General features: G+C 54.6%; 1 protein-coding gene across 1 annotated transcript in view; it reads right to left on the reverse strand.

Moving 5' to 3' along the window:
• LOC103637770 (glycine-rich protein A3) overlaps positions 1–15125 on the reverse strand; it is a 21140-nt gene continuing 6015 nt past the window's right edge. The window contains exons 2-3 of the mRNA XM_008660802.2: positions 687–984; positions 1–451 (exon numbers count right to left, since the gene is read on the reverse strand). Coding sequence (XP_008659024.1) covers positions 177–451; positions 687–981 — 570 coding nt within the window. The 5' untranslated portion in view covers positions 982–984 and the 3' untranslated portion in view covers positions 1–176. The remainder of the gene's footprint in view (positions 452–686; positions 985–15125) is intronic.

Here is a 15125-nt window from a genome sequence, read left to right on the forward strand (position 1 = left end):
TAAGCCATTAACAAAGTATGTATTCTTATTATAGATTGATAATGACACATACAACAAGTAATTTATAAAAACATTACATGCATGTATAGCATTAACACGAACCAACCATTTTTATTTTACATATGTTAGTTATCATACTTGCAGGATCCAATTGCATACCCTTCCCTATATTTTAACTACTTCCACCTCTTGTATTTTCCTCCAAAGAACCCATGACGGTGATGCTTCCACCCTAGAAGGCCATGTTTTCCTCCTAACCCAATGTGTTTCCCAAATTTTCCATGCTTTAACTTGCCATAGTGTCCATTATAATGATGTTTAAACTTGCCAAAATGTCCTAAGTGGTGATTGTGAGGGTGATGGCCATGGGTTAAGTGATGTACACCATAGGTAGCGGCGGCGGCGGCTGCTGCTCCACCAATGAGCGTTGCCCCCATGTTATATCCATTACCTATGAACATGCAACATTATGGTATCAAGTTATATATGTATATGTCACACTATACTTAAACAAAAGTGAATGCATGATCAAGACTTATATAGTATAATATTTGATACCTTAATCTAACAATGTTAATATGTAAAACACCAATTCAAATACTAGGAATTGACACACTTAATCATGTGATTAGTTATCCTTCTTAACTTGGTCTCTAGGAAGAAAAAAATAATAAATACACACGTACCATGATGTTGAGTAGCATGCAAACTAGCACCAGGATAGCCACCCATTGATGGGTAAGCACTTTGATTATATGTTGGATATCCAGATGGTGGGTAACCACTATGTGAAGAGTACATAGGTGAAGGATATGGATATGATCCTAATGGGGGTGGAGCCATAGATCCATGTTGTGCATACGGATATGGATATGCAACTGGAGGCGCAAATACATATGATCCAGTTGAATGTACTGGAGGATAGACAGTCGGAGGATAACATCCTTTGTCAGCATGATGATTGTCCCTTCCACCTCCCATGTTCTGTCACCGAGATTATTGTTTGAAGAATATTGGTAAGTAAAAAGTATACATACTCATAATGAGGTAATAATTAATATAAGGAGTAATTGTGATTATACCCTTCTCTGACCTTGCAATTGTGATTTTACCCCTCGTTTTCAACTTTGTTATTTTACCCCTCTATTTTGAAAATGAAGACGCTGTTTGCCCCTCACCCTTAACATCGTTAGTGAAAATCAGAATTAGTGATTAAAATTAAAAAATAAGGGGTAACATCACAATTGCAATGTGAGAGAAGAGTATAATCACAATTAAACTTGAAAATTTCAACAATATTTTCAGCGTTAATTGTGATTATACCATTCTCTCACCTTGCAATTATGATTTTACCCTTGTTTTTTATTTTTTTAACTGTTGATTCTTATTTTTCATTAACGGTGTTAAGAAGAAGGGGCAAACAGTAGCTTCGTTTTGAAATGAGAGGGGTAAAATCACAAAGTTGAAAAATGAGGGGTAAAATCACAATTGCAATGGCGGAGAAGGGTATAATCACAATTGCCCCTTAATATAAACAGTTCTCATGGTTAAAAATAACAATGATGACATAATGAAAATAAAATGGAAAACTTGCTCTACAAGTTTGATCTTTTTACATGGAAAATAGGAATATTAAATTCTTCCTCCATTGTCTTCATGTTATAATAAATTTTACACTAGTATAGTTAGTATATTATAATGGAAAGCATTTTGTTTGGCTACAATAGTGGGCAATATTAACCAACGCAATAAAATAGTGACAAAGTGCTGATGTACCAATTAGTGAAACCAATCAATGGTCATTCTATTAGAACTAGCTATGCATCAAACCCAATAACCCATAGCATAGCTATGGCATTCTAAGTCCTGGACAAATCACTATGATTGGGATGCAATTAGTTACATACTAAAAATACATTTTTAAAGTAAATGCATGAAGTACATATTTTGAAACACGGTGCTCTCCATGCTTCCCACGTGGTGCTAATGCACTAAGTACTTGCTAACTAATTTCAAGGAAGCTATCCTCTTGAGAAGGAATCAATAGAAAGAAAAATAAACACATAGATGAGATGGTTCATCGATGAAGCAACCCATAGTTTATCTTTATCAAAATATATTTTATGATGTTGTTATTAAATTAGTAATATCATATGTTGTATGATACTTCTACCGTCCAAAACCAGGGTATGCATAGGATCTTTCCATATTTTCATTAATCGCTAAATGTCTATTTAGCCTATTTAAAGGCTACACGATGGCCAACCATGTCCATTTTAACTTCCATGCATTATGTTTAATTGTTGTTTATTGCATTTTATGATTTTTTATTATTATTTAAATTGCTAAATGATGGTTGATATATTATATACTATTTAGATGAACATTGGTAAGTGTGAATTTAAAGTTATTAAAACAGTTTATTGTAAAATTTAATATAATGGAGAGATAAAGGCCAAGAATACATTGCTAGCCCTAATTTTAGGTTGATTCTAACTCTGCTTTTGACCTGATTGAACTTATGTGGATGTGCATCTATTCATAGTACTTTGCATTTTAGTTGGACACATCTAAGTAAAAAGAATGTGCAAAGGTTATGCTTTGTTAATGAAAGATTGAGCAATTTAATTAATTAAACATGATAGATCATGAGTTCCTTAGTAATAAAAAATATACATGACATAAATAAATGTAATATACATTGGCTTATTCAATTGATGCAGTCATTTAAATATGTTTAATATTGGCTACAAAAGTTTTTTTCTGAATTAGAGTAGTGTATTTGGAGCTTATGTGGCTATCATGCTTCCAATCCGACCTCTAGTTACACTAATTAATAAATGTATCAACGTTATAGAAGGACTAATAATACATATTCGGCTAACTTAGCTCGATAGAACAACTATTGCAAAGGAACACTATACATGGATAAGACAAAGACAGAGAAACTACTAATATAGATGAGGTGAAATAACTTGTTAACACTTGAGGAAAAAACCTAGGTGATGCACTCATTGTAGTTGTAGGTTAAGTGCATGTTGGACAACACTGTTTTTAAAACCACAGTTTGTCGAATGCCATGACACAACTATGATATATTTTACATCAGTCTAATCCAGCACTCTTTGGAGACACGGTATTTTGGTTGCAGCGTAGGAGGGGAGGAGAAATGGCAAGATTATGGCCGAGCACCAGCAAGAAACTTTGGTCCAGATCAAAGTTTTTTAGATCCAAAAATATCGTGGTATTAATAAAATTATGGTTTGAAATACATAGTTTTAGATGTGCTCCCAAACACCTTTTGGCCTAGAACACCATGATATGCTCAAATATCATAATATTATATTGAGACTAGGAAAATACTATATTCCCAAACAGGCCCTAAAGGTACATTCAATTGAGCTGTGGCTTTTAATGTGAGTTGTGGATTATAAATAAGTTTATATGAGATATGCTTAGTGAGAAGGTGAAAGTCATTTGATTCAACAACCGTGGTTTTCGAATAAACTATGCTCAGTGTAACTCACTTGCGAATGAACCCAACATGTGATCCACTTCCTTCCTCTCGCTTATGAGAAGACATTGTTTGTTAGACTCACACATTCATCTTCTTCCTCTCATCGTACTAAGGCAGATACCTCACCAAAACTGAGGCCACCACTAGTCATGCTCGCGTCAGCCATCGGATAACACCCACACATCGGTCATGTGCCATTGTGGTGGCCAAGGTTGTGCCTGAATGTTGGCCGCGCATCGCCATCGTATCTAGGAGTGATGGAGTGGGAAGGGGAGACATGTCCTCATATGAGGCGCGTCATCACTGGAGTCGCGCCCGCACAGGGCCAACTAGAAAGAAAAACTTTAAGCCTGCGGTGAGGTCTAATTTTTACAGGCGGATTCGGTTATTAAACGCCAAGGCATGCGGTTCCTTAAGAAAATTGCCAGTACAAATCATATTTCTATATGCGGTTCGTTAAAAAAACCACCTCTAGAAATTCATGATTTTTGTACATGTGGTTTTCTTAAGAAACCGCCTATAAAAATTGATTTCTACATGCGATTTTCTTAAAAACGTCGCTAAAAATCATTTTATCCTCTCTTTTTTTTACTTTTTCAAATGAACTTGTATGAAAAAACCACCAAAAAAAGTTATACATCTCTAAAAGAAACTTTGTAGTTGACAATTTTTTTATTTAAAATTATTTCGGCTCTCAAAAATTGCATCTGAATTTGTTAAATTTCATGGTTATTAAAGCGGTAAAACATTAAAACGTTATTGTCGGGGACCATAATTAGGGGTACCCTCAAGGCTCCTAATTCTCAGCTGGTAACCCCCATCAGCATAAAGCTGCAAAGGCCTGATGGGTGCGATTAAGTTAGGGATCGGTCCATTCGAGGGACTCGATCACGCCTCGCCCGAGCCTAGCCTCGGACAAGGGCAGCCGACCCCGGAGGATCTCCGCCTCACCCGAGGCCCCCCTCCAGCGGCTAACGTATTTCCGGCTCGCCCGAGGCCCTGTCTTCGCCAAGAAGCAACCCTGACCAAATTGCCGCGCCGACCGACCAAATCGCAGGAGCATTTAATGCAAAAGTGGCCTGACGCCTTTATTCTGACGCGCGCCCTTCAGCCGACAGAGCCGAAGTGATCGCCGTCACTTCGCCGCTCCACTGACCGGCCTGACAGAAAGACAGCGCCGCCTGCGCCGCTCCGACTGCGGTGCCACTTGACAGAGTGAGGCTGACAGGCAGTCAGGCCCGGCCGCAGGCACCATAGGAAGCTCCGCTTCGCCCGACCCAGGGCTCGGACTCGGGCTAAGTCCCGGAAGACGGCGAACTCCGCTCCGCCCGACCCAGGGCTCGGACTCGGGCTAAGTCCCGGAAGACGGCGAACTCCGCTCCGCCCGACCCAAGGCTCGGACTTGGGCTCAGCCCCAGAAGACGGCGAACTCCGCTCCGCCCGACCCAGGGCTCAGACTCGGGCTAAGTCCCGGAAGACGGCGAACTCCGCTCCGCCCGACCAGGGGCTCGGACTTGGGCTCAGCCCCAGAAGACGACGAACTCCGCTTCGCCCGACCCCAGGGCTCGGACTCCGCCCTGGCCTCAGCCGACGGTCTCCGCCTCGCCCGACCCAGGGGCTCGGACTCGACCTCGACCACGGAAGACAGACTCGACCTCGGCTTCGGAGAAGCTTCCACATCGCCCAACCTAGGGCGCAGACCAGCCACGTCAACAGGAGGCGCCATCATCACCCTACCCCAAGCTGACTCGGGCCACGGGGAACAAGACCGGCGTCCCATCTGGCTCGCTCCGCCAGATAGGCAATGATGGCGCCCCGCATACTCCATGACGACGGCGGCTCTCAGCCCCCTTACGGAAGCAAGAGGACGTCTGCAAGGACTCAACAGCTCCGACAGCTGTCCCTCCGCCAGGCTCCAGCGCTCCTCCGACGGCCACGACATCACACCAGCTGGGTGCCAAAATCTCTCCGGCTGCCACAACGGCATGTACTGAGGGCGCTAGCTCTCCTCCGCTAGACACGTAGCACTCTGCTACACCCCCCCATTGTACACCTGGATCCTCTCCTTACGCCTATAAAAGGAAGGACCAGGGCCCTCTTAGAGAGGGTTGGCCGCGCGGGGACGAGGACGAGACAGGCGCTCGCGTGAGGCCGCTCGCTCCCTCTTCCGTGTGGACGCTTGTAACCCCCTACTGCAAGCGCACCCGACCTGGGCGAGGGACGAACACGAAGGCCGCGGGATTTCCACCTCTCTCACGCCCATCCCCGGCCACCTCACTTCCCCCCTTCACGCTCGGCCTCGCGCCGACCCATCTGGGCTGGGGCACGCGGCGACATTTCACTCGTCGGCTTAGGGACCCCCCGGTCTCGAAACGCCGACAGTTGGCGCGCCAGGTAGGGGCCTGCTGCGTGTTGACGAACAGCTTCCCGTCAAGCTCCAGATGGGCAGTCTCCAGCAACCTCTCCGACCCGGGACGATGCTCCGTTTCGGGAGCCTTGAGTTCATGTCCCTCGACGGCGGCTACGACATGATACTCCTTCCACCGCCGGACGACAGCGACAATGGCGGCCGACAGCCCGCCCGCCGGCGGCGGAATCAACGACGTCTTCCCCGCGTGGTGGAAGAACAACATTCGAGCTCGCCCCGTCCTCTCCCCCGCCAATGGAGGAGGAGGCGGGGCAACCAAGGTCAAGCGAGAGGCAGCGCCTCGTCGGCTGTCGAGCGAGTCGACGGCCCCAGCGCCCCAACGGGGGGCGCGTCGGGCATCGACCTCGCGTTTGAGACGAAGGCGAGCGCCGTCTCCCCGCGACACGCCAATTCCGAGCAAACGGATGACGCCGGCACGCTCGCGAAAGGCTTGCTGGACGTCACCCTTGTACCTGAGACGACGGTGCAGTCAGTCCCCGACGTGACTTCATCACCGCCCGTCGACCAAGAGGTACCGACCGATTCCCATCTTGCGCCTTTCGGATTCAGCCTCGACCCGCCTAGCGGCTTCGCTTTGGCGGACGCTCTCGTAGAGGCGAGTCTGAACCCTCTGGGGTTTCGTATGCGGTCACCTTGGGACCGACTGACGGACGTCTCGACCTACGGGCCCTCTGGGTCCGAGGAAGACGATGAGCCCAGCTTCTGTTGGGATTTCTCCGGACTTGGCAACCCCAGTGCCATGCGGGACTTCATGACCGCATGCGACTACTGCCTTTCCGACTGTTCCGACGGTAGCCGTAGCCTCGGCGACGAGGACTGCGGCCCAAGCCGCGAATGTTTCCACGTCGATCTAGGGGGTCCCTCCGAAGGCAACCATCTCGGCATGCCGGAGGACGGTGACCTCCCAAGGCCGGTGCCTCGCGTTGACATCCCACGGGAGCTAGTTGTGGTCCCCGTTCAGGCGGGTGGCCATGACCCACAGCTCGAGCAAATCCGCGGGGTGCAGGCCAGGCTCGACGAGGGAGCAGGAGCGCTTGAGCCGATCCGCCGGGACGTCGGGCAGGAATGGGCGGGCCAGCCTCCGGCCGGAGAAATACGTCATCTACCCTAGGGCTTCCAGCACCGCATCGCCGACGATGTCAGGGTCAGGTCGCCACCCGCATCCAGTGGGGTTGGCCAGAACCTGGCTGCAGCAGCAATGCTCCTCCGCGCGATGCCGGAGCCATCAACCACCGAGGGGCCGCGAATCTAGGGAGAGCTCAAGAATGTCCTGGAAGGCGCCGCGGTCCGACGGGCCGAGAGCTCCGCCTCCCGAAGGCAGGGGTACCCTCAGAACCTCATGTCGCGACTTCCCGATTCATGCGGGAAGCCTCGGTCTACACCGGGCGCACGCGCAACACAGCGCCTGCGGCCCCGGGTCGCCTCGGCAACGAGCACCATCACCGCGACCGTCGAGCCCACCTCGACGAGAGGGTGCGCCGAGGCTACCACCCCAGGCGTGGGGGACGCTACGACAGCGGGGAGGATCGGAGTCCCTCGCCCGAACCACCCGGTCCGCAGGCCTTTAGTCGGGCCATACGACGGGCGCCGTTCCCGACCCGGTTCCGACCCCCGACTACTATCACAAAGTACTCGGGGGAAACGAGACCGGAACTGTGGCTCGCGGACTACCGTCTGGCCTGCCAACTGGGTGGAACGGACGATGACAATCTCATCATCCGCAACCTCCCCCTGTTTCTCTCCGACACCGCCCGCGCCTGGTTGGAGCACCTTCCTCCGGGGCAGATCTCCAACTGGGACGACCTAGTCCAAGCTTTCGCCGGCAATTTCCAGGGCACGTACGTGCGCCTCGGGAATTCCTGGGACCTCCGAAGCTGCCGATAGTAGCCGGGAGAGTCTCTCCGGGATTACATCCGGCGATTCTCGAAGCAGCGCACCGAGCTGCCCAACATCACCGACTCGGATGTCATCGGTGCATTCCTCGCTGGCACCACCTGCCGCGACCTGGTGAGCAAGCTGGGTCGCAAGACCCCCACCAGGGCGAGCGAGCTGATGGACATCGCCACCAAGTTCGCCTCCGGCCAGGAGGCGGTCGAGGCTATCTTCCGGAAGGACAAGCAGCCCCAGGGCCGCCCATCGCAAGATGCCCCCGAGGCGTCAACTCAGCGTGGCGCCAAGAAGAAGGGCAAGAAGAAGTCGCAAGCGAAACGCGACGCCGCCGACGCGGACCTTGTCGCCGCCGCCGAGTACAAGAACCCTCGAAAACCCCCCGGAGGTGCCAACCTCTTCGACAAGATGCTCAAGGAGCCGTGCCCCTATCACCAGGGGCCCGTCAAGCACACCCTTGAGGAGTGCGTCATGCTTCGGCGCCACTTCCACAGGGCCGGGCCACCCGCGGAGGGTGGCAGGGCCCGCGACGACGACAAGAAGGAAGATCACCAGGCAGGAGAGTTCCCCGAGGTCCGCGACTGCTTCATGATCTACAGTGGGCAAGCGGCAAACGCCTCGGCTCGGCACCGCAAGCAAGAGCGCCGGGAGGTCTGTTCGGTGAAGGTGGCGGCGCCAGTCTACCTAGACTGGTCCGACAAGCCCATCACCTTCGACCAAGCTGACCACCCCGACCATGTGCCGAGCCCGGGGAAATACCCGCTCGTCGTCGACCCCATCATCGGCGACGTCAGGCTCACCAAGGTCCTCATGGACGGAGGCAGCAGCCTCAACATCATCTACGCCGAGACCCTCGGGCTCCTGCGTGTCGATCTGTCCTCGGTCCGGGCAGGCGCTGCGCCTTTCCATGGGATCATCCCCGGGAAGCGCGTCCAGCCCCTCGGACAACTCGACCTTCCCGTCTGCTTCGGAACACCCTCCAACTTCCGAAGGGAGACCCTAACATTCGAGGTGGTCGAGTTCCGAGGAACCTACCACGCGGTACTGGGAAGGCCATGCTACGCGAAGTTCATGGCCGTCCCCAACTACACCTACCTGAAGCTCAAGATGCTGGGCCCCAACGGGGTCATCACCGTCGGCCCCACGTACAAACACGTGTTCGAATGCGACGTGGAGTGCGTGGAGTACGCCGAGGCCCTCGCCGAGTCCGAGGCCCTCATCGCCGACCTGGAGAGCCTCTCTAAGGAGGTGCCAGACGTAAAGCATCATGCCGGCAACTTCGAGCCCGCGGAGACGGTTAAGTCCGTCCCCCTCGACCCCAGCGGCGACGCCTCCAAGCAGATCCGGATCGGCTACGAGCTCGGTCCCAAATAGGAAGCAGTGCTCGTCGACTTTCTCCGCGCGAACGCCGACGTCTTCGCGTGGAGTCCCTCGGACATGCCCGGCATACCGAGGGATGTCGCCGAGCACTCGCTGGACATCCGAGCCGGAGCCCGACCCGTCAAGCAGCCTCTGCGCCGATTCGACGAAGAAAAGCGCAGAACCATAGGCGAGGAGATCCACAAGCTAATGGCGGCAGGGTTCATCAAAGAGGTATTCCATCCCGAATGGCTTGCCAACCCTGTGCTTGTGACAAAGAAAGGAGGGAAATGGCGGATGTGTGTAGACTACACTGGTCTAAACAAAGCATGTCCGAAGGTTCCCTACCCTCTGCCTCGCATCAATCAAATCGTGGATTCCACTGCTGGGTGCGAAACCCTGTCTTTCCTCGATGCCTACTCAGGGTATCACCAAATCAGGATGAAGGAGTCCGACCAGCTCACGACTTCTTTCATCACGCCCTTCGGCATGTACTGCTATGTCACCATGCCGTTTGGCTTGAGGAATGCGGGTGCGACGTACCAGCGGGTGCATGAACCATGTGTTCGGCCAACACATTGGCCGGACGATCGAGGCCTACGTCGATGACATCGTAGTCAAGACGAGGAAAGCCTCCGACCTCCTTTCCGACCTTGAAGTGACATTCCGATGTCTCAAGGCGAAAGGCGTCAAGCTCAATCCCGAAAAGTGTGTCTTCGGGGTGCCCCGAGGCATGCTCTTGGGGTTTATCGTCTCCGAGCGAGGCATCGAAGCCAACCCGGAGAAGATCGCAGCAATCACCAGCATGGGGCCCATCAAGGACTTGAAAGGCGTACAGAGGGTCACGGGATGTCTTGCGGCTCTGAGCCGCTTCATCTCACGCCTCGGCGAAAGAGGCCTGCCTCTGTACCGCCTCTTAAGGAAAGCCGAGTGCTTCACTTGGACCCCTGAGGCCGAGGAAGCCCTCGGGAACCTAAAGGCGCTCCTCACGAAGGCGCCTATCTTGGTGCCCCCGGCTGCCGGAGAAGCCCTCTTGATCTACGTCGCCGCGACCACCCAGGTGGTTAGCGCCGCGATTGTGGTTGAGAGACAAGAAGAGGGGCATGCATTGCCCGTTCAGAGGCTAGTCTACTTCGTCAGCGAGGTACTGTCCGAAACCAAGGTTCGCTACCCACAAGTTCAGAAGCTGCTATATGCGGTGATCCTGACACGGCGGAAGTTGCGACACTACTTCGAGTCTCATCCGGTAACTGTGGTGTCATCTTTCCCCCTGGGGGAGATCATCCAGTGCCGGGAGGCCTCGGGTAGGATTGCAAAGTGGGCGGTGGAAATCATGGGCGAGACAATCTCGTTCGCCCCTCGGAAGGCCATCAACTCCCAGGTCTTGGTGGACTTCGTAGCTGAATGGGTCGACACTCAGCTCCCAACAGCTCTGATCCAGCCGGAGCTCTGGACCATGTTCTTCGACGGGTCGCTGATGAAGACAGGAGCCGGCGCAGGCCTACTCTTCATCTCGCCCCTCGGGAAGCACATACGCTATGTGCTACGCCTCCATTTCCCGGCGTCCAACAATGTGGCCGAGTATGAGGCTCTGGTCAACGGGTTGCGGATCGCCATCGAGCTAGGGGTCCGACACCTCGACGCTCGCGGTGACTCGCAGCTCGTCATCGACCAAGTCATGAAGAACTCCCACTGCTGCGACCCGAAGATGGAGGCCTATTGCGATGAGGTTCGGCGCCTGGAAGACAAGTTCTACGGGCTCGAGCTCAACCACATCGCCCGGCGCTACAACGAGACTGCGGACGAGCTGGCTAAAATAGCCTCGGGGCAGACAACGGTTCCCCCGGACGTCTTCTCCCGAGATCTGCATCAACCCTTCGTCAAGATCGACGACACGCCCGAGCCCGAGACACCCTCGGTCTAGCCCGAGGTACCCTCGGCTCAGTCCGAGGCACCCTCGGCTCGGCCCGAGGCGCCCTCGGTTCAGCCCGAGGTACCCTCGGCCCCCGAGGGCGAGACGCTGCACGTCGAGGGGAAGCAAAGCGGGGTCGCGCCTGATCAAAACTGGCAGGCCTCGTACCTGCGATATCTCCGCCAAGGAGAACTACCCCTCGACCGAGCCGAAGCTCGGCGGTTGGCGCGGCGCGCCAAGTCGTTCGTCTTGCTGGGAGATGGGAAGGAGCTCTACCACCGCAGCCCCTTAGGCATCCTCCAGCGATGCATCTCCATCACCGGAGGTCAGGAACTCCTCCGAGAGATACACTCGGGGGCTTGCGGCCATCACACGGCACCTCGAGCCCTTGTCGGAAATGCTTTCCGACAAGGTTTCTACTGGCCGACGGCGGTGGCCGACGTCACTAGAATTGTACGCACCTGCGAAGGGTGTCAGTTCTACGCAAGGCAGACCCACCTGCCCGCTCAGGCTCTGCAGACGATACCCATCACCTGGCCTTTTGCTGTGTGGGGTCTGGACCTCGTCGGCCCCTTGCAGAAGGCACCCGGGGGCTACACGCACCTGTTGGTTGCCATCGACAAATTCTCCAAGTGGATCGAGGTCCGACCCCTAAACAGCATCAGGCCCGAGCAGGCGGTGGTGTTCTTCACCAACATCATCCATCGATTCGGGGTCCCGAACTCCATCATCACCGACAACGGCACCCAGTTCACCGGCAGAAAGTTCCTGGACTTCTGCGAGGATCACCACATCCGGGTGGACTGGGCCGCCGTGGCTCATCCCATGACGAATGGGCAAGTAGAGCGTGCCAACAGCATGATTCTACAAGGACTCAAGCCTCGGATCTACAACGACCTCAACAAGTTCGGCAAGCGATGGATGAAGGAACTCCCCTCGGTGGTCTGGAGCCTGAGGACAACACCGAGCCGAGCCACGGGCTTCACACCGTTCTTTCTAGTCTATGGGGCCGAGGCCATCTTGCCCACAGACCTGGAATACGGTTCCCCGAGGACAAGGGCCTATGCCGACCAAAGCAACCAAGCTAGTCGAGAAGACTCGCTGGACCAGCTGGAAGAGGCTCGGGATAGGGCCTTACTACACTCGACGCGGTACCAGCAGTCCATGCGACGCTACCACGCCCGAGGGGTCCGGTCCCGAGACCTCCAGGTGGGCGACCTGGTGCTTCGGCTGCAACAAGACGCTCGAGGGCGACACAAGCTCATGCCCCCCTGGGAGGGGCCGTTCGTCATCGCCAAAGTTCTGAAGCCTGGAACGTACAAGCTGGCCAACAGTCAAGGCGAGGTCTACAGCAACGCTTGGAACATCCAACAGCTACGTTGCTTCTACCCTTAAGATGTTTTCAATTTGTTCATATACCTCGCTCCTACGCAAAGTTTAGTCATCAAGGAAGGGTCAGCCTTGCCTCGGCAAAGCCCGACCCTCCCTCGGGGGCTAAAAGGGGAGAACCCCCTCTGCGTCGAAATTTTTCCTCGAAAAAAGATCTTTTCTGCCAGAATGTCTTTCGTGCTTTTCGACTGCTTCGAAAGTGGATCCTGAGAACGACGGAGTACACGTAAGCAGCCAAGGCTGACCGAGCCGAGGGACTCCTACGCCTCCGGGATACGGATACCTCACTCATCACCTTCTGCGATAAGTAACTCACGTTCGGATGAGTGATTCCGCAGACCGAACAAGTCTTCACGTTCGGAAGACCTTCTGCCGGAGCGATTCTTCGAGCCTTCTCGACTGCGTCGGTGACAGAGCCCCATGGACGGGTAAGAGTGCACGTAAGCGGCAAGGCTGACCGAGCCGAGGGACTCCTACGCCTCCAGGATACGGATACCTCACTCGTCACCTTCCGTGAGAAGCAGCTCTCGCTCGCACAAACAATTCTGTTACCGACGAAAAAGTCCGGATACTCGAAACAAGAGGAAAAGAGACGCAGCTTTACAACACGGCGAGGGTGTGTTTTGGCCTCGGCGGCCGCAGAAAACACGCGCTACAAGATGATCCGATCCTGCAGGCTCGGATCTTGACGCTTGAAGGGAGCAGCAGCACCCTCGGCGTCGACAACACCTTCGGCGAGGTCCGGCCTAGCCTCGGACGGTGACGCAGTCTAAGGGTCTCCGCTCTGAAGGACAACGTCATCACCAAGCCCGGGCCATCGCCGCCAGGGTCTTCTCCGAGAATCCGGCTCGGGCAGGCGGCTCGGCTGGCCACCCCGAGGCCTCGGCCAGCTGTCCCCCGAGGACATCAGCCCGACCCGAGGCCTCGGCAGGTCAATTCCGGCGTCGGTCCCGCTAACGGACGACCCGGCCAGGCTCCGGCTGACCAGGTCTTCTTTCCGAGCCAACTCTGCCTCTGTTCGCGCTGACACCGCTACCCCTCGCCTCGGCTCATCGAAGAGCGGCCGAGGGGTTCCTTTAACTGAGCAAGAGAAGCCTCGGGCAACAAGGCTGACCGAGCCGAGGGACTCCTACGCCTCCGGGATACGGATACCTCACTCGTCACCTTTACACGGGGCGACTCACGCTTGGTGAAGCGGTTCAGACAACCAACAGGCGAGTCTTAGTGCTCGAAAATGAGGAAAAAATACATACATGTTCAGGCCCCGACAGCCACAATGAACAAAAGACCGGCATTCAAGGTGCCATTACAAACGGAACTCTGGTTCCGTCCCCGCGGGTATGAACAACCTCCACACCGGGGAGCCTGCGGGGCGACGAGCTCCGGGTGACCCGCCAGCGACCTCTGCAGCAGCAACCGTGGTCCCAGGACGGACGCGGCCGCCGGAAGGCTCTCGTTCGCGTTCCCGCTCAAGGGACGCGAACCAGCCATCAAATCGAAAGAGCGGGCCGCTCCAAAGCGCACCAGCAGGTCCTCGTTCCCGTCCTCGCCACGAAAGCGAGGAAGAGGGCGGAATGTTGCATCCTAGCTGGGCAGCAATAGTTCGCCTTCTCCGGCATGGCTGGAGGACGCCTCCTCCGCAGAGCTGGAGGATGGTTGCCACCACCAGAGGCTGGAAGAAGAGGTGGCCAGCCGACCCGCGCGGGAGGTAGAGCCCCGGCTCGCCTCGCTCTCCGCCCCAGCAAGGATGATGAACATCCTTGAGGCTGAGGGCGGGACCAAGATCACAGCCCGGCTTGCCTCTCCCCATCCAGGGGCTGGAGGTCACCGTCTTGGGTAACCGCCGGCGGAGGGGTGCGACCGGGCTGCATGACGAAAATCCTTGAAGCCGAACGATGGCTGAAAGGTACCAACTCCTGTGGAGTTGTGTTCCGCCAACGGCAAGGCGGAAAGACTGCGAGCATCCCCCATCCGGGGGCTTGGAAGGTGTAAAGGCACGATGCATAAGGGAGCGCGAAGACGTGGTCGCCCTTCAAGGGGGTCACCCTCCTTTTAAAGGCGACTCTCCCTACTTGCGTCCCCAATCGTCGTGGGCTGAGTCTCCTCCAACACGCTCCAAGGTCCTCCCCTACGGCGCGGGGGCTGGGTCCCACACGTCATGCAAGCCGGCTCAGAGCAGAAGAAGTCAAACCGCCGTGCGCGGCGCGCGCAACCGCCCAACGGTTACAAGCGGCTCTCCACTTTTGCCCAGACCAGCGGGCGAAAGGGCGGGCAACCATGCAGGCGGCATGCAACCGCGCCAAGTGGGCGCACTTCTCCGACTCCCAACACGCCCAGCATGGAGGCCCAGGCCCACGCGTCATGCAACTAGCGCGTCGAATGCTTCGTGCATGCAACTGCATCGCCACTTGCGCTACCACCGCGCCTCCTCGACTGCGGAACCAATACCGCGACTCGAGGTGACCCAGCGCACGACCCAGCAGCGCCAACCTGGCGCGACGGTCAATGCGGCCAAAAATGGGTCGGCCGTAATGGCGGTGGCAGGCGGGCAGGAGCAGCGGTCACGTCGTCAGCCAAGCTTACGTCCCATCCCGGGGCAACGAGAGAACCCTCTCTCACGGCGTGAAGACAAC

This window comes from Zea mays, chromosome 1, assembly GCF_902167145.1.
Source record: "Zea mays cultivar B73 chromosome 1, Zm-B73-REFERENCE-NAM-5.0, whole genome shotgun sequence".
NCBI classification, from domain to species: Eukaryota; Viridiplantae; Streptophyta; class Magnoliopsida; order Poales; family Poaceae; genus Zea; species Zea mays.